A 25,193-nucleotide genomic window follows, 5' to 3' on the forward strand; every position below is an offset into this window, starting at 1 on the left:
TGTCCCCTCATCCACAAAGCTGTCAAAATGGAGGGGGAACTGGTGCTGCCTCAGGGGAAGCCTGTGCTGCTGAAACAACAGTATTGAATTTAGTGAATAATGAAATTAAATTAGCCAACACCAGTAACATCTAACCTGGGCAGTAGAAATCTGTCTGACCTGGCACAGGGAATATCCAGAAGGAAATATCCCTTCCACTGTTGTCTGTGAGGAGTTTCCTTCTCTCTGCCTCGTGCACACCCACCCTGCTCAGCTGCTTCCCTGAGTGAGATCCTGGTGACAGAGGGAAGTTACCAAGGAAGCACTCAGACAGGTTAAATTTTACTCCCACGTCAATTCTGACCTTGCATCAATAAGTATAATTAACTTCTATTGACTTGAGTTTCCAGAAAGAAGCCTCACACGAGCTGCTGAATTGATCTACTGACATCATAGAGGGAAATGTGGTCCCAAGAGTCCAGGGGTCACTCACCTCGCTGCTGTACACATAGCTAAACCCAGATGTGGGAATTAATTCTAAATAAGATGTTTCTGTGGCTACGTTTGACCAAGAAACATCTCTTAGTATGTAAAGCATCACTGACTGAAGACAGATCAACTCGCAGCAGTGGTGCACAGCCAAAATAAAAAGAAAGTAAAATAAAGTTTCTTCAGATCTGTTCTTGGAATCAGGCTGAAGCTCACATGTACCAGCCCTTAGTGGGAGGGGGTTCCTAAAAGTCAGGTTCCACAGTAACCCCCTTGTGAGCTCCCCAAATCCTGTACAGGTGTGTGAAGGATTGAAGTTGTGAGTTAAGTCTGATCCATCCCCATCTTCCCTGCCATGAATATGCAAAAACCTCATGGACTTCCAACCCAGGGAAGATGATGTGTGAAAGTGAGCTACTTTGGCCCAAATATTTTTTATGCTGAGCACATGCTCCTGCTCATTTCTACTCAGCTCCAGGAATAGGATTTTCCATCACCAGAAGTCATACCTGGAACTAGAAGAATTCAGGGTTTAGCAGAGGGGTACATCACACATTCCAAAAACCTGTGGATATGGCACTGTTGTGTTTTATATGTTTTAATGCTGAACATGGTGGTGACAGTTGGATTTGATGATCTTAAAGGTCCTTTCCAACCTTTACAATCCTGTGATTCTGTGATTGTGTCTAGACGTTGTGAGAAAACATGTTTTTAATAAACTTTCTGGCTTCTTGCAGAAAGCCCCTCGCACTTTCAGGTTTTTAAGCTCTCACAACTTTGACCACAGAGATTCTTGAAACTTTATTTTATATTGAATGGAAGCGGTTCAGCCCCTGAATTGCCCTCAGCTGAATGGGTGCAGCTCCCAGGGAAATTATCACTGAAGCGGAGGATACAGGCTGTTGTGTCTTTTCCTTTCCATGCCATTACAAAGAACATGCTTATTCAGCCTTTTAACAGACTGGCTATTTCTACTTATTCAGCTTTTGCCATGTTCCTCATTATTTACAGATTCCTTTTTCTCTTGAATTGCTTTTCTTCAAGGTACTGGTTAAAATTCATGTGGTTTCAGCATTACCACGTTTTTCATTACAGCCTTATCACCACTATCAATGTGTGCTTTTTAAATATTTTCTTATATTAAATAAATTTCTGTGACTGTAGCTCTTTCACGCTATCTTCCCTTTTTCAGTGCCAGCAGCACAAAACACATTTTAAAAGAGGGGAATTTTGAGTTCTATTGGCAGTAATAGAAGTCAAAATTCCCCTCTTTTAAAATGAGGTAGACTGCAGGAGAAAACCTTTATTATTTGGATCCTGGAAGATTTAGAATTTCCCATTTTGCGGAGCAGTATCTGGCTCACTCATATGGCGATGCAGGAAGAGAGAGACCTTGAAAACTGTTTCATCAACTGCTCTGAAAACTCAGTGCCTTTTTTCCCCAGAGATATTTTTGGGATTCCCATTCTGCTTTCAATTCACACTGTCCCTTAATCCAAAAAATCTTTCAAGTGTGGACAAGCCCCTCACTCTTGTAAGGTGAAGGGGTTGGTGAGAGGAGCGCCGGGAGCGTTTCCAAGGACATTTGGCACAGAGCTGTAGGGACACTGCTGTGGCTCTGAAAGGCTGTGGAGGCACAGGGGGGCTGGGAATTCCGGCCGGGAGCAGGGACATGCAGCACCGAGCTGGAGATGCTGGAGCCTTCACTAAACAAATGGGTTTGGTTTTGAAACTCCCTGGCAAAGAGTCACGGACTAAAAAGAGCTTCCCATGGCAGGGCTGGACAACTTGCCCAAACATGTTGGGACTGAGTGACTGCTCTGGCTCCTGGGTGATCCGGAGGAGGAGGGAAGAGGCCTTTGTTTCTGCCTATGCACTATGGGCGATGGATTGACTGCTGACAATCACTATTTCTGCTGCAACGTGCCACATTTCCTTGCAATTTGTCTACATCAACATCTCTAGATGTTTTTGGTTTTCCATTTTCTGCCCTTGTATCACCATTTAGGTTTCCCAAGTCTGCTGCAGTGACAAGGCTTGCTGCAATCAGTTTTCTAAGTGGATTTTGTTTCTCCACAGGAGGGAAGCAGTTGGGTTTGTTATAGGTGGAGCTGATGGTTTCGCCTATGCCTGAGACGGTTTCCCAATACTTTCCACTGTAAACCCCCTGTTTAATTACTTTAACATTGCAAAACTTTGCCAACAAGGGAAAATTTCCATAACATCTCCTTTAGAAGGTAAAGCTCTCTTCCCTCATTGTCAATGCAGAAGGGAGACAAATACAGAGTTAAATTCTTCTCCCTGTCCAGTTTTGGGGTTTTATGGTGTAAAATTGCTAGAGAATAGCCCTGAATATTTAACAAAGGAAGAAATTGTCAATTATCCTCATTTTTGCTAAACATGGAAATCTAACTGAAATGCTTACAAACTGGCCTGGAGAAGGATGCTCATGCCTTCAATTAAGACCAGAAAAAGCTACAAAAATTCAGTATATCTTGGTCATCTAATCAGTGGATTTGCCATGGTCCTTTTGGAGAACTCTTCCAGATCAGCTGCTTAGTCATGACAAAGGCCTGCACTGTCAGAAAATAATAAATTTCTGATTACTTTCTGTTTGTGGAACTTTGCTTAAAAGCTGCAGCAGAAATATTTCTGTGCTTCATGTTGAGACTTATAATGCTGAGCAATCCAAGAGGGGTAGCTGAATTGGAGCTTACGGGGAAAAAAATATATTTCTGGGCAAATCAGGAAATCCTTATAAACATATTTGGAGTGATGCAAATTATCCTTTAGTGCCAAAGATTTGTGCCCCCTAAAGATGAGTCCAAGAACTTTGGGTAAATGAAGGGGTGAAACAACATGTGGTTATGGCAAGCCTGGATTGAGAAGGACCAACAGACATCCTTGGAGGCAGCTGTCCCCACCCTGAAACACTCCTCAATCCCAACACGTGTGAGAAATTCCCCGTGGAGGTTTCATTAAATGCTTACACTTGTGCCAGAGCAAGGAGCATTATCAGTGTTAATTCTTGTCTCGTACACTGTCAGCATGTGGCTGCTGGCCAGGAGCTGTCAGCCCGTTTAGGGGTGAGTAATACTCCAGAATGAACAGTGTGCCAGCAAAAGTATTTGGGGATGGCAGGAGGCAACTCTGCAGCAAAGGAGTGGTTCAGATTTTGTGATGATTTTCCCCACTGCCCTTGCAGCCATTCCCTTGTTAAAGAACATCTGTATCCAACTCTGATGAATGAGTCTGTGCTGCAGAATTAATCTGCTCATCCTTGTATCTGCTTTGCACTGAGAGCTGAATCAATGGTAAAAGGTAATTTTGAGGATAAGTATTTGTGTCTCATCTCCCTCCTTTACTGCCTACCATTTCATACTCATACATGGCTTTGTGGACCATTTCTCTGGGGTTTTGAGGTGTCCACTGAGCTGCTCCAAGCGACAGGGCATGGAGGATGTCAACGGGATGAAGGAATTCATAATCACAGGGGTGCTGGCCTGTAAGTTATATAACCACAAATCTGCTTGATTTCATATTAGCCCTCATCTATCTACAAGTAAATATGCAGCTGAAGACCCCCACCCTGACAGACCACCAGGAAACTGAAAAAGCAGAAGAAACACTCCCTTCCACCTCTCCTTCAGAATGACATATCTTTTTACTGAGCTTGCAGCGAGCCAAGCTTCACTCTGAAATCAGCTGCTGTCTCAAGGGTCCCACAAACCGCACAGGTGAGAGGAGCCACAAGGTGTTCATCCGTGCGGGGGGAACCCCAAAAACCTCTGCGAACGCGCTCGGTGAAGCCGCTCGGCGCCCCGGGGGCTGCCGGTACCGCCTCATTTGCATAGCCACGCCCTCATCTGCATATCCCCCGCGCCATTGGCCAGCGGTCTCCCCAGCGGTGGCGCGGCCCGGGGCGGTCAGCTTCGGCGCCTCATTAGCATTCGCCCCGCCTCCCAGCGGAGAACGGGGGAGCTGATTCGTCGCTTTGGCAACGGCGGGGCGCGGCCGCGCTCTGCGATTGGCGGAGGTGCCTGTCAATCCACGACAGCCAGGGCCGCACTTCCGCCTCGGTGTCCGCGGTGCCGTCGCTGGAGCCGGTGCAGGTAACGCCGCGGGCCGGGCCCGGGGCCGCCGCGCTCCGCTCCCCGCTCCGTTCCCTCGGGCTCTCCGCTCCCCTCGGGCTCTCCGCTCCCCTCGCCGGCCCCAGCGCCGCCACAGCCCCGTTCGGGCTCGGCTCGGGGGTCCGTCCTCAGCGGGCCGCGCTGTCAGCGCGGCGGGGGCGGGCGGGGGAGCGGCTGCCCCAGCGCTTCTCTCCCGTCCCTGCGGCCGAGGGTGCCTTGACCTGCCCGGGTGTCTCGGGGCACTGCGGGCCGCAGGCCCGAGCTGCAGCGTCGGCAGCGTCGGGGTGAGGTGCTGAGCCCGTGCTGGGTGCTGTGATCCTGCTCGGTGCTGTAAATCCTGCTCGGTGCTGTAAATCCTGCTCGGTGCTGTGATTCTGCCCGGTGCAGAGCCGTGCCCGGTGCTGAGCCGTGCCCGGTGCTGAGCCGTGCCCGGTGCTGTGATCCTGCCCGGTGCTGTGATCCTGCCCGGTGCTGAGCCGTGCCCGGTGCTGAGCCGTGCCCGGTGCTGAGCCGTGCCCGGTGCTGTGATCCTGCCCGGTACAGAGCCGTGCCCGGTGCTGAGCCGTGCCCGGTGCTGTGATCCTGCCCGGTACAGAGCCGTGCCCGGTACAGAGCCGTGCCCGGTGCTGAGCCGTGCCCGGTGCTGAGCCGTGCCCGGTACAGAGCCGTGCCCGGTGCTGTGATTCTGCCCGGTGCTGTGATTCTGCCCGGTGCTGTGATTCTGCCCGGTGCTGAGCCGTGCCCGGTACAGAGCCGTGCCCGGTGCTGTGATTCTGCCCGGTGCTGTGATTCTGCCCGGTGCTGAGCCGTGCCCGGTGCTGTGATTCTGCCCGGTGCTGAGCCGTGCCCGGTGCAGAGCCGTGCCCGGTGCTGAGCCGTGCCCGGTGCCCGGTGCCATCCAGGCCGAGCCCTGCCCGTTCCCCCCCGTGCTCTGCGCTCTCCGGGCCGGGCAGGGAGCGGGGGCTGAAGGACGCTGCTGTGCAGAGGGTGCGGGTCAGTGCAGCTCCGTCAGCACCAGCGTTTTTCTAATTTTGCCGTGTTTCTCCGATCGCTTTTGCAGCTGGGTAGTGAAGCTAAGGAGTCTGCGACACCCGGCTCCCTATAGGATTGTGCTGGGCTCGGTTTCAGGAGCCTCGAGGGGCCTTTTAGGTCACAGCTGAAGCACAGCGAGCAGTTGGGGTTTATTTGGGGTTGGCTTTTTTTTTAATTTTGTTTTTCAGTTACCTACTCGATGTTTCTCTTACAGAGAAGGAGACAAGCAAGATGAGAAAAATAGCAGGAAAAAAGGCTTTTTTTTAATTAACATGCCACCAGAACTTCTGCATGGTAGTAAAGGTATAAGATGCCATTTATTTAATTTGGTTATCGATCATGTTTGTGTTCTCTGTATGTTTGGATTCAGGATTCCTTTTGGAAGCAGTTTGTTACTGTGCAGCACTTGCAGGCCAGAATTTCAAATGTAGTTTCAAAATCACCTCCTGGCTTTTATGTGTGCCATAACCTTGTGTTTCCTCTCAGAAGTATCTGCCAAAGCATGTTGAGTGTAAGCAGATACTTCTTCCATTTACTGTGAATTTTCTCAGCTAAATTGCATAGCCTTCATTGAGATTCCAGGAAAAGTAAAAAGGAAGCACGGATCTGCAGTGTTGATTTACCCCAGTCTTCCCATAGTGATTACTTTTCTAAAACTTTGCATGCAAGGGAAAATAAATTTGATCATTCCAACTTAACCTTCTATAAATCCATGATCATGTTACCATCTGGGGGCAACCACATGTGTTATCTTCTGAACAAACTTTACACTAGCATGCTCAGGGACTTCTAAAACCTCAGGGCAATTTCTGGAAGCAGTGACTTGGGTCACTTCCAAATATGAAGCTGTGCTGTGGGATGGGAGTAGGAGAACTGGCTAAACTAGCATGGAAGCAAGAAATTCCGAGCGCTGATTTTCCCCCTAAGTAACCCCTTGGGTTTTCAGTTACAGTAAACACAGCTTCTTCTTAAAACAGTGGTTGAGCCATACATATGTTTGACCATGTGATAGAAAGCTGAGGGCAGTTTGGGATAGAATCAGCAGTGATTCTTATTGTTTCTTTCCTGAATCAACAGCACCTCATGATGAATTTGTAACTTCAGGAAGTCCTCAAAAGGAAATGCTGAGATGTCTGCTGTCCAGGAAAAAATACGGCATTTTTCTTCCAGAACTGGCTCTTCAGCCATGCCAAAATAATCTTAGAAACAGAAGGCAAAAGTTTGAGATAGAAAATAGTGATTACACGACAAACCCTGTTCCTACAGGAAAGTTAAAGACTAGATGGGATAAAGGTTTCAGTTGATGAAATATTGAAAAGCAGCATGGTTATTAGTTATTTGTTTGCTGACACCTTTTGGTAATTGATCACAGAAGATTGTTTCTACTTTTGGATGCTTTCTTTAAGTCACTTTTAATACTGTTACTGTTTTCCATGATATGTACTTGCTGGCAGGTCTTATGACCTGTTTCAACTGGTATTTCTTTCAGTCTTTCTTCTTGTGAATTCTACTGTGTGAACTTCACATATGCTGACCTAGAACAAAGGTGGAAAGCTTTGCTTTCTGTTATCTTAGTATTGGCTGGAAGACATCCCAATCAGGCTTTTTTTGCTTTGATAAGGCTATATTTTTAAATCACTGTTTGTAGTGCCAGTCAGATGATTTTTTTATTTTTTTTTTGCTGTTGTTTGAAAGCAAGATTAGCCTGCAAGTATGCTGAATTTTTAAGCAGATAATTTATTAGCTTTGGTATTTGAAGTAGCTTGTCCTTGAACAAATGCTATGTTACATCATGCTGTTCATATCTAGGCCTTCTGTTTACAAGGTGCCATTTTTCTAGTCCTTCACTCAGCATCAGTTTTGTCACCTGCCTCTTGGAAATGTCTGTGTTTGACACGGGTATGATGTTGTAAAATGCTTAGTGTTTAGTCTCTTCTTTGTGAAGTAACTAAAATGTGTTGAATATGGAGTGCTCAAGAACTTTACTGCTGTTGCTGAGCTTGCAGATACGTAGCTGATCACATGGGTGTCTTCTCCAAGCTGAATAAATTGGAAAGTGAGAGCAAGGAACAAGTTGGTCACTCTGTGTCTGCCTCTTTGGAAATAGGGGACTTTGATGTTTTTCCTGTTGCAAAAAAAAAATAGAAGTTATGCTTTATAGCAGATCTTTAATGGGTTTTATTATTTTATGGAATAGACTAGCACAGAACTTGGAATTCAAGAATTCATTGTCTTAATCCTTGCATCTTAATAATTACTGTGCAAATGTATGATGATGTAATTATTTACTTTGTATCCTTAAAGGCTAGTAAAAGCAAATTACAGGAGAGCAACAAGCAATTAGAATATGTCAAATGTGGCTTACCATAACTTTCAGTTATACTCTTTAAAAATGTATTGTTGATTCAGTGCACAAGGATAATGTCTTAATTTTCAGGATCAATAAGTTACAAGAATAGACAGTTTACTTAAACTTGATTTTTTTTTTTTTTTTCTTTCCTTAAATACAATTACAATTGGAAATTCATTTGCTGGTCTAGACAGATCATTTAGATTAATTCAGTATATTTTATTATGCACATAATTTAATGAGACAGGTTTGTAGTGGATTGCAGCAGCTCTCCATTCAGAAAATGCAGAGGCTGCAGAGTGTTGTCCTCATGGGTTTGTTTATCCATCTGGTAAGAGGGAGGGTGCACAAAAGGTGAATTGTCCCTGCAGCTGCAGAAACAGAGCTGGACCTTTTAGACTTGGCCCTCTTGGTTTTATAGTCCCAAATTCAAACTGTCTTTGCTCTGTTGGCCACGTAATGGCTGTGCTTGGTGTTAGACCAAATTGGTCTGTGGTGTTCCTGCTCCAGTCCAGTTCCTTTGCTGTGCTGGTCAGTTTTGGATGAGATGAAGGCTCTTGGGATGCTGTCAACCTCTGGGGTATTGCAAAGTTTGCATGCTTAGGGTATTTGTCAAGAAATGTGTTTTATGACTGAATAAATAACTTCATTATATTTTCACTGACGTTATTTTTACACTTCTGAGTAAATTATTTTAGGGCTCCCAGAAGAATCTGTTAGTAAATCTCACTGTGTTTTGATTCTAGTGGTACTGACAGGCAGTGGAGGTTGAAGGTGGTAAAGTGTGTGAATTCTGAGGTGTCTGTGGTTCATATCACTCTCATTCAGCTCACTAACTCACTAACCAGCTCCTCTGCTCTCTACAACGTGTCAGGGCAATCAAGTGAGGATGAGAATCCCTTTAGTAGCTCTCAGTGATGAAACTTGTGTGTGTTAATGCTGCAGAGGAATTCTCTCACCAGCCTGTTCATAAGGGGCCCTTCAACAGCATGTGCTGACTGAAAAGAGAATTTTTCCAGGAGAGCAGAACTGCCCCATGCATGGGTTCTTTCTAGGTTTTGCACTAGAACAATGAAGCTGTTGAGTGGTTGTTTAATAGTGGAACAAAAATGCTGCCCATCTTCAGAGGTGTAAATAACTTTGTTTACATGCTCTCGTGTTGCTTTAAACAAAGTGCTGTGCACGTTTTGTTACCCAAGAGGATTAATGTTACTGAGCAGATAGCTGGGTGGATTCTTTATTAAAACTGGGCTCTAAATGGAGATATTTGTCCTGTCTTGAGTCAAAGTTAATTTTGTTTTTATTTTTTTAATGTCTTGACAACAGCAAATGGAGTAGCAACCTTATATTGGAATCCAGTAGGTATTTACTATAAATGCAGCTCTAAAGGATATTCAGTCATAGAATAAACCCTGACTTCCTGAAGCTTTTGCAAATTTGTGGTATCATCTTAAAACCCCCCTCACAAATAGTCTGTTAGCTGTGTACAGGAGCTCATGCTGGGGAATCTGTGTGTAGGCATAAAAATACAGTTTCTTATACTGTAGGGCTTTGCAGTGGTTTAGTCACTGTCATCCTCCTGCTTTATTTGCAATATAATTGCTACCATAATTGTCTAAGAGTCTCTGTGAAAATTATTTGCAAAGTACTTTGTGCAGATGTAAACCTGCATCTGTCTGCAGAGAATGAGTCCACAGAGACAAAGCTGCCTTTGAGGAGGAAGATCTATGAACTCAAACATATAACTATTTTTGCTGTTCTAGGGGTTTTCTCCAGTGATGTTTTGTGCTGTAACTGTCTTCATGTTCATAAGCTTCAGTGATAAATTTGCAGGGGTGGTTGCATTATGATGAGAAATACCCAAGCATCCTTAATTTTATCTTCAGAGATGTGTTCCCAAATGCTTAATTATATTTCTACTGCACTTTTGTCCAGAGCCACTGTGCTTGGAGTTATTGATTACTTCCCACCTTCTCTCTTACAAGCAAGATAAAACAGATCCTCAGGAAACAACTAAGAAATAACGAGTTTTACAATACAGTATTGAGTGATTTATTTTTTTGAACAATGTGGCTAGAAGTGAGCTGATTTATCACTCCTGATCAAACCTAGCATTATGCATCGTGCATGGAGAGGTGTGCAGAACAGAATTTTGTCGTTTTTTACAGTCATGGGCCGTGAAATAGTTTCCAAGGGAAGGTTACAGAGTCTGACAAATGCTGTACCAGATCTTCTCAGGTGGAAAAATGTCTCAGATACTGAGGTAGTGTTAAGAAAGGAGAACATTTACAGAATTCTGTATGAATTTCAATGAAGTGTTGTGCATTAAAAAATATTAATCTGCTGGAATCAAGTTTCCTTGTCTGTTTTTTAGATTTGAAGGAAGTTCTGCAAGCCACTATCTTTGGCTGTAGAACAGAATTTTTGGCTGAAGTGGGGAATAGCCAGTGATTTCATAGATAATTGAGTGCTATTCTGGGAGGATGTTTTCTGTCCAGATTAATCTTTACAATTTTTATGTTAAATAAATAATGTTTCTGGTAGCAGCACTGGAGCTTTGGGCTGGGACAGTGATTAGTGTGTGGGACAATTACTGTCATTTGTTCTGATGCAGAACTGTGAAATTTTGTGACCTTTACTCCTTTGAAAGCCAGACTTGTAGTCTGGCTTTTCAGTTTTCTCTTAATTCCTGTGAAGCATCATCAAAAATTGGTATTTCTGAGAGAACAGCACATGGTTCTGCCTGCCATAAATCGCTCAGCTCATTTGTTCAGAGCTAACCTTTCAGATGTTCAGTTTGTTGTCATCATTGTTACAAGTGCTGGCACTGAACTGTCCCCAGGCCATTTAATGACTCCCAACTACATAAAAGCCTGTGGTAGGGACAGCTGCAATCTCCAAAGAAATGGAAAAGTGACAGTGGGCTGAGTGTTCAGCTGGTCCTCTTCACTCAGCCTCCCTGCACTTTATTTAACAGATTTGAGAAGGAAGTTGTCCTTCTCTTGCTGTGGTTGCAGAGGGAGCTTTATCTTGCCAAGACATCTGGCAGATGGTGTTATATTCAAACTTTGGAGTAAGAAACAAATCTGACTTGGTAAAGAAAATCCTCTCCTGGATTCTGCAGTCTGTGTGGCTGTTCTCTGGCTGAAGAGATTTTGAGTGCGTAACAGTTAATCTAAATTGCCAATTAAATTTGCTTCTTGGCTAATTTTTGTAGATGTTTTAGATCCAGTGTTGCTGGTAACCTAATTTCGTGAGTCAATTAAGATTCATCCTTGCTGAAGCTTTCATTCAGAGATGAAACACTGCAGTTTGATGTTTTCAGGAGATGTGTATGAATTAAACACACATGAATATTTATCTTCTAGTTCAAGTTATTTATTTCTATCTCTTAGAAGTACTACAGCTATGTTTTATTTCAGCTGGCAACTCAAGAGATGATGGGGTTGCCTCTTATTTCACCAGTTATGTTGTAGACTGGAGGATTTTATGTTCTTTTTTCCTCCATTTCTTATTTTTGGTGTTATTATGAAGGATGTGGATGTTTGATTTTCTGTTAGCTCTTTGGGAATCTCTTTCTGGACAGCAGGTACATTCAGGATGTCACAGAATTACAGAATGGTTTGGGCTGGAAGGGCCCTTAAAACTCATCCCATTCCACCCCCTGCCATGGGCAGGGACACATTCCACTATCCCAGGTTGCTCCAAGCCCCATCCAGCCCTGCCTTGGGCACTTCCAGGGATCCAGGAGCAGCCACAGCTTCTCTGGGCACCTGTGCCAGGGCCTCACTCCCTCACAGGGAACAATTTCATTTAAATATATAATGTGAACCTGCCCTCTGTCAGTTTGAAAATTCACATTCCCCCTTGTCCTTGTTGTATCGAAGTGATGAAAATGTTTTTTCATGAGGAAGGTCCCAAGTGACTTTTTTTTCCTTCTTCCTTTTTCTTAATTTCTTGCAGTTTTTTTCTTTTTACATTAAAAAACTTAAATGATTTTAAAATTTGCCATGGAAGTGCACACCCAACAAAACCTTGTTAGGCATGTGAAAAAGCTGATGAATGTGCTAGTTCATGAATTCTTTGGTTGCAGTCTTAATTCCAGGTTATTGAACTCCTAAAACCCTACCTGCTCCTGCTGGTGAGCCTCTGTGGCTATTTTAATGACTGCTTATTGATTCTGTACTTGGTTTTACTTAAATGCTCCTGGATTTCACAAGTAGATTCATCTATGTAATGAATAGGACCAAGTGTTTTATACATCATGTACAGCTGAAACATGTGCTTTCAAAGAAAAAAAAAAAATTAGGATTTTTAATTTAGAAGGGTGATGTCAGGAAGGCTTTCCAGAGTTGCTGCATGATGAGAAATTTCAGCTTGAGGTCTGGAGGAAAAAGGCACTGCAGCTATGCCTGGCCAGCTTCAAACCTGAGCTTGCTGAGCCACATTCCAGCCCAGTGAGCTGCTCATTGTGAATGCTGGTCTTTCTATAGACATGTAAATGTTTCTTTAAGGAGGAGTAACTTTTGGTTATCCAGCTGGGTCTTTGTTGAGGATTAACCTAGAAGAACAAGTTAGGATGGAGGAACTAGTCGAATTAATTTAGGGTAGTTAGAGATTTAAACTCTTACAGGGGTACAAGTATTTGGGGTTTTTTAATTGCTATAGAAGTTCCTTGGATCCCAGGATCATGGTTGAAATAAGTTGGTTGTTTTTGTTATTTTTCTCCTGAGCAGTGAAATTTTAGAAGGAACAAGCCTACGAAGTGACAAATTTGAGGGATTACTAATTTACCAAGATAAAGGCAGTGGATTCCCACACGCTGGTTTTGGAGAGCAGCCCTGAAGGTGGAATGTGCATCTCCTCTCAGAGAGATGCTCACATGCACGTCACAAAATGCGTGGAGCAAATTAGGCAGTTTATAAAGTGATTTGCAAAGTCTTGTGCTTTTGTTGTCCTGGTTTTAAAAAGAAGTTCAAGTGGGAGGAAATGGTTTAAAATAGGAATTGTGCAGAGTCTGAGACTGGTGTATTTCTGGAAGAGAATTCGTGTATGTTCTTCTGCTGGGGACTGTGACCTTGTAGGGGACACTGGCCTGCACAGAGCTTTGGAAAGCAGAGCAGTGGCAGCCAAATCACCTGGGACGTGTCAGTGCTGAGTGACAGGTTCAGCTCTGCCTGACAGATCACTTGGTGTGACATTATTCACAACCAGCTGATCGACAGAGCCCCTACCATTGTTCTTCCTTGGCCATGGGGCCCTGGCTGGGGCTGGGTGTGGGGTGAACAGTTTGTTACCCTCTGCATCAAGGGGTCACTGGGAGAGGGGAGTTTGCTCCTGAGCTCCTTTGGGACCTGTCTGGTGTTTAGGAGCAGCCCTTTCTGTTTGTTCCCTCTCCTGTGGTTCTGGAAGGCAGGAATGTCCAAACAGACTTTGTGTTTCTTCTGCACTCCAGGACTGAAAGGTGAGACCATGACAGGATGTTTATGCTTTATGAAAGATTTTTCCAGGACAGCAGCTGGTCCTGAACTCTCGAAGATCTGTCTGACACAGGAGTGTTGCACCCTTCTTTCAATGGCAATTTTGATAAAAGCTGCTAACCACACTTGGTGTGCAGGTGAATTCTTCTGGGAACATCAGGGAATGGAGGAGGAAATATAGATTACAGATACTGAATACGAAGCCACCAGGATGTTTTTGTCTCCTGGTATTTCAGCCTTGTTGAAAGTAACTTTTGCTGTTGCTCTTAGTAAGAGAACAGGATTTAATCCCAGCTTTTTGGCTCATGAAAGCTGAATGCTGTTATCACTGCGTGTTCAGCTGCATGTAAATTCATGTTAATCTCTGCTGTATAAAAGAACAGAATGTAAAAGAAGTGATACAAGTGAGAAGTTATTCCTAGTGTAACTCAGCAAAATATATTATTTTTTTTCCTTTTTAAAATGTTCCTAACACCTTAGGAAAATTTGTGGCTGTAATTATTTAAAGTGATTTCAGTGAATATTTTGTATATAACTTACAGGCATATGATTGAACTTTCAAATAGCAGTGGGTTTCAGGTGTGGTGTGAGATGTCAGGAGAGCATAACATAACTCTGCTTTTCATTTGTTTCTGATTCTGGTCTCTTCATTTGTTCTTGGTGAGTGTTTTTATAAGAGAGCTGCATTGTCTCTGCAGTGAAACTGCACGCTGTGGGATGTAGCTCCACTTCACAAGGCCTTTTGTAATGCAATTATTATTGTGCACGAGAGGGGAGAGGAGAAACTGGCATTCATCTGTATGACCTTATTTATTCTCAGGCTCTTAATGATATTTGACAGTTTTGTAAGTAATAATTTTTATTTTATAGTGCCTTCTATACAAGACCAAACAGGAAAAGGGAAGATGCAAGAAAACATGGAAAAAATAATGTCATTGTAGTCCTGATCATGAGAGCTGTGTCTTGTATATATATATAAGTTTCCTTCTGGAAATACTGGCAGCTGTTTTGCTAGAAGGATGCAATGCTTGCAGACAATTGAAAGCATAAATGTTTGCATCTTCAAAGATATTTGGAGAGTGAGGACTTGTAAATATGATATTGCTGATGCAGAGATTGATATACAATCCTATAGTAGCAAGGAGATGGGAGGTTCCCAAGGGAAAAGTGACAAACTGATATCCTTGAAAGACATAAAATGCTTCAAGGCAAACACTAAATTAATTAACTTAGATGAGTCCCATAATGGGCTGGTTTAGCTCCTCCCTCTGAAAGGACAGTTAGAAGAACTGTATGTACGTGAGACATTCAAACAACTTTTGTTCTGGGCAGTGAGGGGAAAAAGACTTGAAACACAGTCTGGTTTCTTGCAGAGAAAAATAAGGAATTGGCTTCAAACATAGTAAACTCTTCTTCTAGGAGCAGAGTGCACTTCTGGCTTTGTTACTCTTAATTGGAATGGAATTGTGCAAGTTATAATTACTCTGGAGAAACTACTGTCACAAAACAGTGGAATCTTCAGGATCAGAAAAAATTGAGACTGACAGATTGAGGTTGTTTTGGAGGAGATATCGATAGCATTGCCATGCTGTCATTTATTGCTGTGTACTTGGCTCGTTGTTGGAACCTGGTGAACATTTATGAGAGTGAAAACGAAATTTTCTCATTCTTCTCCTTAAACTAAAATTGGGTGAGGTAAAAATATTTGCAATATGCCATTGCCAACCATCTGGAAAAAATCTAATTTAATCTATCCGTAAAGTAGAGCTGGAATGATGCATAAATCTGTAAGTTATTTGCAGAGTGTGTGGTTCTACTGAGGAAAAGTTGGTTCTTTACATTCCTTCTAGAGGGAGAAATCTTTGGCTGTCTCTTCAAGAGTGCATAGCAGTAGCCTGACAAAACTTCTCTCAGGGTCACTGATTGCATGATGTAGAGTCAGACCAAATATTTTCATGCAGTGGTCAGACTTTGAGATACCAAGGTTCTTGTTCCCAGATTTCTTGGTTAAAGATGCAGTAAAGCTTATCCTCTTGCTAAGGAGAATTTTTGGTTTGCCAGCTGGCTTTTTCATCTGTCAGTTCTCCGCTCCTTCTAGCTGTATTTGCCTGAAATTTAACTTGCTGTAAATAAGATACATTTTACAATAATGTGTATGAAGTGTTTAAACAGAGAGAAGTGTGGCACAGTAAATCAGCTGTTCTTGTGGCAGGTTGTAGTTGTCTTCAAAATTACTGTGGTATCAAAGAAAGCTGTTTATTTATGAATGCAAAAAGCCATCTTTTGCCGTGTGAAGAAACAGGAAAATTAGTGTTTGTCAAGTGTGAGTGTTCATACACAGGAGAAGCTGCTAATTCTGTTTCCCTGTCTTGTCAAATAGATCATCTAAAGCAGCTGGGTATTTGCAAAAGAAGACCCTGACAGCACACAGATACTTAATCTCTAAATCAAATTCAACGATGCATTAGAGAGAGCTGCACTGGCTGCACAGAGAATTCACACTGAAGGATGAACAGTGAAGAAGAGTTTTATGATGCCGTTACGGGTGAGTGATGGGCGCAGTGCCAAGGGGAAGAAAACCCCTATAAATTGCATTGTGTGTGTGGTAAGGGGCTGGTAATATATAGCTGTTAATAATAAATCAAAAGTAAACTTGTGTTGGTAAAACTTATAGTGCTGTCTTCTGAAAAGTAGAAAAAGAAAATTGTAGCTCGTGTTCAGGCTTGGAAATGAGGGGTTTTTTTGTTAAATCTTAATGCCAGTTATTATTTCATCACTATAACAGTCCTTTAGTGGCCAGGTCTTGCTTTCATTTTCTGTGAAAATCAATTTAATAGCAGCTTGAGAAGCAGATCCTTTGAAAGGTGAAATATTTCCTGTGGGTTGTTTTTATTGTTATTGTATTCTTTTTTTTATTTTAATGGAAAACTTATCCTAAAGAATTGAAGCAGAAAATGTTTTTCAAGTCAGAAACAAATTGCTGTAAAAATATGTTTTCAAGATAGGGAGCCAAAAGTCTTTGCAGTCCTATTTTTTCTAAAAAAGCAAACATGAATCACTTCACACTTGAGCAGTGTATCAAATAATACTTTGCTTTCAACTAATAAGGATGAGTAGTTATTTATAAGAGCTTTAGATAGCTTTAGTGGTGAAATAAAATGCCTGAAGTATTTTAATAAAGAAAAAGGAAATCCTCTTAAAGATCTCAAACAATTGTAAAGATTTCCACTTAAATGTCTCTTGAGAAATCCTGTAGCAGAGGTGAAAGGAGAAGTACTGAGTGTACAGTGGTTAATGTAAAATCTCAGGAAAGGAAAGAGAATAATGGTGAGTGTGAAAGGAATGGAAATAGCCTGGTAGATAGAAGTGGGTAAGGTAGACTTAGACATGGGTGGTTGGAAATTCATGTGAGGAGTAAACAGAGGGGGCTGGGTGAAGCAGTGTGACTGACAGCAGACTGTACAGGACTTGTCACAACTATGTCACAGAGGAGAGAAGGAAATTTGGTTTGTGTTCATGTCAGCTGGGAGTGATGGGGTCTGGTACTCCAAATTCATCTGTGAAATCAAACCATTGTACCATTAAAATCTTGAAAACACAATGGGTTTTTTCTGTATGTCACTAGTAGTCTTTCAGCTTCAAGAGCTCAGGGTCACTGCCATAAATGAGCTAGATTTTTTTTTTCCACTGAAAGAGGTGTGAAAAGAAATGTGCCTCTAAACACGAGGTCTGTCTTGTACAGCTTTGATGGTGATGCATTTGTTTGTCCCTTGCTGCAAAACTGCACAGCCCTTGGTGTTTGACTCATCTGAGTTTAGACTCTCTGTTTTTGTCCTTTTCTCTCTTCTTATTCTCCTCTGCCTCAAAAGGTTGATTGCCCCTGCAAGTGCTCCAGGTGTTGGTGACTGAGCTATTGTACATGAGTTGTTCTTGTACCTGCAGCCGTGGCTGACTCTGCTCAGAACTGGGGTATTGTGAGCACTCCTTGTTCCATCCTCATCTTACTCTTCCACAGGGGGAATGTGCTGGCAGGAGATAAATTTATCTATATATAAGTTATGTGTGTTTCTTGGAGCTTGGTACTTGATTTAAGAGGAGTGCTAAGTTTGGAATGCTTTGCTTCAGATTTGTTCTCTCTCAGGACTGTCTGTCTTTAAGGACAGGTGCTCAATCCCTTTCTCCAGCTGGGTGCTTTAGGAGATGCTGACAGTTTGATGAGTTATTTGCACAGACCAAGTGAAGTCAGACCTAGTTCTTTGCAGCTGTGTCTTGTCCAGGTCATTCAGAAATGTGATGCCAGCAACAACTATAAATGGGCCTCTCTGCATTCATGTTCCCTGGCTGCTGGTGTCTGTAGTAACTCTGCTCCTGCTAACACTGTGGATCTTTCATGTGGTGCTTTAGTGGATTTTTTAGGTGTTAATGGTAGTGCCTGCCTGTCTCTTAGTTTTTTAATGATCTGGACATGGTAGGTGTCATGGCAGGAGATCAAGTCCACAGTCACGGTCCTTTCTGAACCAAGGTGAGTTTCCAGGTTTCCCAGTGAAAACTTCAGGGTCTGAAGTTCCAAATTTGATTAAAATAAAATGAAGTTCCCTTGGCAGGCTGCTTGGTCTGCTCTTTCCAAGGATGCTCTCCTTGTTTTTAGGTCAGATCAGTAGAAGGGCAGAAGCTTCTTCAAGCACTTCAGATGTGCTTAATCTGCTCCAAGTCTAGGATTGGGATGTGTCTGCCAGGAATGAGCACCTTTTCCAGCTGTGTTTTAGTGTTGAGATGAAAACAGTGTGTGCACCATACTTCTCTCTTGCTCCTGCTGAGCCCTGGGCACTGGTTTCCCAGAAGCAGCTGCAGTGTGTTCCCACAGTTCACTGGTTTTAGGAACTGGGTACTGGAGTTTGTGTCCTGTAGGGAGTAAAGCAGGCTGGGAGCACTTGGACTCTGTGGGAGTTACTCCAGAATTCTTCATCACACTCAGCAGCAGCCCAGGTAGTTTCCTGCCTCCTCTAAGGTAGAATGTTAAAAAAAAACTCAAGGAGGAAGTCACAGCTTTTCCATAGTTATTAATTAATGACATCCACTTGTAGAATACAGATCTCTCCTAAGGAGAACCCTGATTTTTGTAGTACTGGATTTAACTCCTTGGCTGAGAAGTTTCCTGCTTCTGACACTGTCCCCATCTCATCTAAAAGACATTCTCATGGGAGGGAATTGTGTGCTGTGTGATTGGGAATCATCCTCCTGGCACATGGTTTGTCCCTGACTGGATGATGATGGCACTTGTGGAGGAGCAGCATGGGCTGGGATATTGATGGATCGAGTTGGTGACAAAGAGTTTCCATGGGGAGAAATTCCTTTGCAGTCAGAGGTTGTTAGCATTGCTGACACTTGACATCCTTACCTCATGAATGAGTCCCCTAGGGAATCCCTTGAGAATGTTACCTGTGATCTCACTTAACTCCAGGCATCCCAGCTGTCAAGAATCTGCTTTTTCTTAAATTCCAGTGGCCACCTTCTCTGAGGCTGCATCAGGATAAAGGTGGTCAATCCTTAGATGAATTTCAGGTTCTTTGAATTTTTCTGTGAGACAAGGAGCATATAGCTTTGATCTATGTCACCTTGTGTGTGTTAATGTTATCACAGACTTTGTTAAAGATTGTGTGCCATCAGGGACCTCTTTTAGAGCTGTATCCTTCATTGATATTGTTGGGTATCTTTTTGCCAGAGTGTTTTTTGAAAGTGTTACAACAAAGCAGGAAAATGTCTGGCTGTTTACCAGAGTAATTTATTTTTTGAGAACATGAATAGTTTAATTTTGCTTTATTAAATATTAGCCTGAAGTTCTATGGAAATGTGTTCTGTGCCAACGAGATTCAGCTGGTTCATCCAGCCAGGTGTGTATTTGTGAGGATGTTGTTCTCTGTTGCTTTCACGTGGGGAGGAGGAAGTGAGGTTATCTGCCAAACTGATATATTTTCATTCTGTCTGGATCAGACAGAATCAATGGCTCTGTAAGTATTGCAGATGTTGTGAAAGGCCAACCTGCCTCCATCAGCTACAGCTTGTGACAATGGACTTATTTTGGAAAGTGGAGGATGGTTAATTTCTGGCAAAGAAAAGCAATACCTCTTGCTTCACTTGCTGTCTGCACTTCCAGCATGTTTATCCTACTCCTTATGCCATTTTTAGGTCTCAAGGCTCTCAGTACCAAGGTGTTTTGATTCCCTTTCTGCCTTGGCTGACAAGGCTTAATTAATACTCGGGGAAGTTGCTGACTGTCCGGAGGGGAGGTCTGGTGTCTCTGTCCATGACTCAGAACCAGGGCTCTGCTGCCTTGGCTCATGTGCAGCACACTCTGAGTGCACTTGTTTCATTTGCAGGATGTGGAAGAGGAAGGCTAAGAGAACTAAAGTTACTGGCAAGTCACTTTTATTTAAGCTCTTGAAGTAGATTTATGTTGGCACTCAAGTTAAGTATTTTGCTTTGAGAGTTTAAGACTTTTTAAAGCTTTTGTTTCACTCTTAACACATGTAAGTGGAACTTTTGATTAAGCTAATTGTTGGCATTGTATTTCTATCTCTGATCCCCTATCCTCCTTTTAAATCTCCATTTTTCTCCTCACTCCCAGTGGCTTTTCAGTATGAAAACTGTCCTGTAAGTAACTCTTACCTACTCAGTTTCTCAAGTTCAAAGCTTTATTGTCAGCTAGTGTAAGGCTCTTTTTGAATTTAGAAAAACTACAGCAAATAATTTCTGTAAGCTGTTTTTCTTCCAGATCTACTTCCTCTGCATAGAACAGTGTCTGGATAGTTCTTAATAAAACTGTGATACCTAGAACTTCATTGAGAAGCATCTTCTGAAATTTTCTCAATGGGTTTGTAGTGGATAAGTCATGTGATGCTAAGGTGGAAAGTGTAGTTGAAAGTCTATGATTATCTGGTTGTGTACCATAGTGGTTTTGGTTTGAGTTTTTTTTTTTAACTAATTAAGAGAAGTGCAATCTAATAAAAGCAAACTTACCCTTCTGATGGACTTTCTTTTCTGGAGTAGGGATTTATTTTTTGTTGTTTTTCTGCAAGACAATAATTTGAATTGGTATTTATTTACTTACCAGTGGCATATTGTTGTCCATAAATAATATATATACTTGAATCTGAATTCCTCTTGTGCTTTACAGGAGCAGGACAAAACAATTCTGAATCATAGGAAACAGAAACACTAATGTGGATAACACAGTGACCATTTGATAGGATTTGCAGGTTTCAGGTACAATGTAAAGACTGAAATTACAGTAACATTTTCCAGAACTATTCCCCTATAAGCCAGTTGACTATTCCTGTTGGGAAAATTTACTTTTACATTTAGATGTGTTAATCTCATTGAAGTGATGCTGTTCCTTGTGTCATGTGAGCTTGATCAGTTTTTGGGGTGAGGGTATTGTACCAAAAAGCGCTTTTTTAAATTTTTTTTTCCCTCAACTTATAGTTAAGCTAATAAGTTATTTGCTGCTTGTACTGTAACAGGTTGTGAAAAAGCTTATGGTTAAAATACTATTTCAAAATCATAAATATTTTGTTATGAACTGACTGAAGGTTTTTTAAGACAGGTATTTCAGGGTAGTTCTCATTTTAAGGACCTGAATCCTTATGTGACTGTCATAGTTTCCAGTTGAGTACTAAGAGTGCCAAGGTGTGGTTATTGCTGTATAATTACATTCTTGTGACATCAAAATGTAGGAGACAGGTGAGACATGACATCACCCATTACACCTGCTGTTTACCAAATAAGATTATATCACTGGGACTTCCTGGTACAGATCTGAATGTTATTACCATGGTCTTGATCCCTGAAAAAAGTGCAGCCTTTTGTTTCTGGAATGTGTGCCATGCATGAGTTGCTCTAATAGAGCAAAAGCAGCCATTGGAGAGGTTAAAATAAAGTTGAAGTACTGCTTTATAAAAAAGTCAATGGCAGAGGATCACAGCATTTTAGCCTATTTGAAATTGAAATAATCTTAGTCACAACTGATTTCTTTACTCCATTAGAGTGTCTACAGGCTTTGTAATATTTCAGAATATTTCTGTACCCATTGCTGGACTCTGGGACAGGCCATAGCTGAGTGTGGTGGGAACTCAGTACAAAGACAAGGGGCTGCCCAGGTTGTGACAGCTGGAATGAAAGGAATGCAAAAATTATGTATTCCTTAAAACCATGACAAAAATTGTATGCCAGCAAATACCCACAATTAATATTGCTTTTTGATTCTGACTTTTAAATTGGAAGCTGGAAACTAAAGTCTTTCTTGAGGAAGAATTGACCCCTTTGGCACTCAGAAAGGGCTTCATGATCTTAGAATTAATGTCAGCAAAAATGTTCCTTTATTACATTGACTGATCAGCTGTGTTTTCTGTTGTAGTGCTGTAGCAGTTGTGAAGGATTGTATTAATTGATCCTTTAGGGTGCTCTGTGGTGATGCTGTTGTGGTTTACAAGTGGTTTTTTCCTGCAGTCAGTCTGGGTAGCAGCACTGAGGGGAGGCCTCTTGCTGTTGAATGACACCAAGGGCATGTGTAGAGGTGCATAGAATGCTTTTAAAATCTTCTTATTCAAAGCCATATGCAAAAATTGTCATTATTTATATTACTACATGTGTAATTTATGTGACTAAAAATCATTAAACTGGAATCTTGGATTGTTGGCTTAGTCCAGCTTTTACTTAGGGCAGCTTGATGACACAAGTTTGTGTTCTACAGATTGCTGCTGGTTTAACATTTTTGGGATTAAAGCTGTTCCAAGCACCTTGCTGCAAGCTGGGGTTTGGTTACAATGGTGTTTCCAGTAGCTCTCAACCAAGTGGATGGATTTGGGACATAGGAAATGCAGCCACCTCCTGCAGGTCAGGCTGTGGTCACTTGTGGAGCTCAGGGAATACTCACCCTGCTGCCCACATGTTCCTGCTGCAAGCATTAGGGAGGTGTTAGATGGTTTGCACGTATGGGTGGCAAAATATTCAATATCCTGCATTTCTGTGGTTGCAGTTGTCTGGGTGTTTGTCCTTGCGTTGTGAAATGGCCATTTTCTCTTTTCTTTTTTTCTTCTCCTCCTTGCTGTTAACAGTGTAAGTGTAATTTATTTGACGTCTTTGAAGAAAACTACATAACTGAAACAAATTATTGTAAGTACACTGCAGCTCTGAAAAAGAGACAGTGCAGCTAATCTGATTAGGCTAAAGCTAATTAAAAGCTACTCGACAGCTTTTAAGATTCTAAATTAGTTTTTTATTCAGCAGTGTGAAAAATGATAATTCTTGATTCTAATGCAATAGTTGGCTTATAATACTCCTGGAAATTAGGTCACTTAATAAGGGTCTTCACTCTGATACTCTTTGAAATAAACTAACTTAGTCTAAGTCTACTTCAGGTGTGAGACTTGAAAATGTGAGTGGCCCTCTGTGGCATGGTAAGGTTCCTAAGAAAACTGTTGCCTTTTGGTTTTTATACAGGCTTTGATTCTGACAATTCTTCAGGAGACTTTTCAGAAGCAAATCATAAAGTTCCAGAAATGCTTGATCTAGATCCACACCAAAGCAATAGGACTGGAAAGCATAATGGAGAGACAGAGATACAAGAAAATGGGATTAAGAGACACAGGTAAACACATAGAGCTGCATAGGAGATGAGAGGTGAGCGTGTGCTGGCTCATACCTTTTGGGGCATTGCTGTTCTCATGGGAGAGGGTAATTCTCTGGGCTTGGAAAGTCAGTTCATGTGTCAGCTTCCTGTGCCATGTCTGGGGTGATGCTTTGCTTCATTTATAAGTTGCTTCAATAGAAAAGAAAATGTCTTGTTGTTTAATGGGCTGATAATGACAGTTGTATTTTTTTTTTTCCATTACAGGACATCATTACCTGCCCCAATGTTTTCTAGAAGTGATTTTAGTGTGTGGAGCATATTAAAAAAATGCATTGGACTGGTAAGTTAGCTTGGATGAAGCATCTGTGTTAGGTCTCCTAAGGTCAGCTGATTAATTTTATTGCTTAAACATCAAGGCACGGGATATCGCCTGGTGCATTTTCCTTTTCTTTTGGCTAGGAAACAATTTTAAACTGCAACTCCCAAAATCTCAACATTGATTTATTAACAATACTATTTCCATATCTTCTTTAGCTGTTAGAGCATGTGGATTGGCATTTCTGAATCTGTCCTTTAAGAACTAGACTAAAGCCATTAAAATATAGTCAAATATGTTTGATTGACACAATGCTCTCTTACCTGCTTTTTAAATTAAATTTTTAGCAAAATGTGATTTAGGGTTTTATTTTATTAATTCATGTCATCTAGGAGATACAGTTGTTCTCTCAAAACTCCTTTTGGTGGGATGAATGACCTACCTACTCAAACCTTTGCTTGGATCAAATCAGTTTAACTTAGTTAATGTTAACATTTTTCTTCCCTTGCCTGTGCCAAGGTGTGAGGAAAATGTTGCATTAACTTCATCTAGCGGCATTCTGCTTTCTATTAAGTTTTAAGCACTAACATTGGTGTTTTAATGCTCAGCCATGAGTGCAACTTTGTAATTAAACAGCCAGATTTGCTTGGGTGTAGTAAAAGACCCTGGGAGTTGGAAATCTCTGTGTGAACTTCATGTCTGTCTTGTATCCACATGGGAAACCAGAAATGGTCTGACACAAATAACAGGTTGCTTAAATAAAGCCACTAAAATCTGTTGGAGCAATTCAAGTACTATTCTTTATGTAACTGTTCCTTTCAAAAAATAATTTGTGGTTGCTGCAGTACAATAGATAGATTGTATGCAAATAAGAATGTGAGAGTTTCCAAGGAGCGTGTGGCACTTCAGTATCAGCAAGGAGCTGGTTGAACATTATTGCTGCTACTTAGGGAAATGTTAACCTCTTCTGCTTTACACAGACCACAGCAGAGAAGGTAACATCCTCTATGAATTTATTAAGTTAGCTGCATCACTGTTTTAAGTTGTTATTTCAGATTGCAAGTAGGGTTCTGCAGTGCTTCCAACCCCTTTCAGCTGTAGCACTTGGAGTCTGCTTCAGGCTTGCCAGATATCCTTTGAGGAATACTGTAAATAAACTCACCCACAACTTATTTTCAGAATTCTTGTTGTTGCCAGTTGTTAACTTAGTATTGTGTCTAAGAAGTCAACCTGCCCTTTTGTTATGTAGGAGCTGTCCAAGATTACGATGCCCATTGTCTTCAACGAGCCCTTGAGTTTCCTTCAAAGGATAACAGAATATATGGAGCATATATACCTCATCAATAAGGCTTGTAGTCATGCAGATCCTCTGGAAAGAATGCAGGTAAGAACCTCCCCCACCTTCTGGGTAATTCACAAGAAGTTTTTTTTCCTCTCAGTCTTTGATTTTAAGACAGTTTCTCACTTGAGTGTATTTCTTTCTCAGGGGCTACTGTAAGAATGTCCAATTTGTCTGTCTAGATGAGTTTCTTCTTTCATAGTGGCTGTGTCAAAGATTTGTGACACTTAGACCCTCCATGCTGTGCAGAGTTTGAAAGGAAAGTGCCGCAACTGACCATGCCCCAGGATCTCCACTCATTTCTTAAACTGTGACTCTTTTTGTGGTTTTATGTGTTGTGAGGATGAAATCATGAGTGCTTTATGTCACTCTAAACTGGTTTGTTGAGTGGCCTCACGATTTTGAAGTTCCTGGATGAAAAATTGTCGTGACAGAGACAAATTTACCACT

The 25,193-nt window shown here is 41.9% G+C and overlaps 1 protein-coding gene across 4 annotated transcripts in view; it reads left to right on the plus strand.

Moving 5' to 3' along the window:
* Window positions 1-4,526: 4,526 nt before the first annotated feature.
* Window positions 4,527-25,193, plus strand: part of OSBPL2 (oxysterol binding protein like 2) — a 33,936-nt gene continuing 13,269 nt past the window's right edge. Inside the window, exons 1-6 of one of the 4 annotated variants that reach the window (XM_058850670.1) lie at window positions 4,527-4,580; window positions 5,845-5,933; window positions 15,841-16,005; window positions 22,959-23,106; window positions 23,353-23,428; window positions 24,654-24,788. In XM_058850670.1, coding sequence (XP_058706653.1) covers window positions 15,969-16,005; window positions 22,959-23,106; window positions 23,353-23,428; window positions 24,654-24,788 — 396 coding nt within the window. In that variant the 5' untranslated portion in view covers window positions 4,527-4,580; window positions 5,845-5,933; window positions 15,841-15,968. Of the gene's footprint in view, window positions 4,581-4,661; window positions 4,883-5,844; window positions 5,934-13,248; window positions 13,445-15,840; window positions 16,006-22,958; window positions 23,107-23,352; window positions 23,429-24,653; window positions 24,789-25,193 lie in introns of those variants that run through there. The other 3 variants (XM_058850671.1, XM_058850673.1, XM_058850672.1) reach the window with 3 other exon arrangements.

This window comes from Poecile atricapillus, chromosome 15, assembly GCF_030490865.1.
Source record: "Poecile atricapillus isolate bPoeAtr1 chromosome 15, bPoeAtr1.hap1, whole genome shotgun sequence".
NCBI classification, from domain to species: domain Eukaryota; kingdom Metazoa; phylum Chordata; class Aves; order Passeriformes; family Paridae; genus Poecile; species Poecile atricapillus.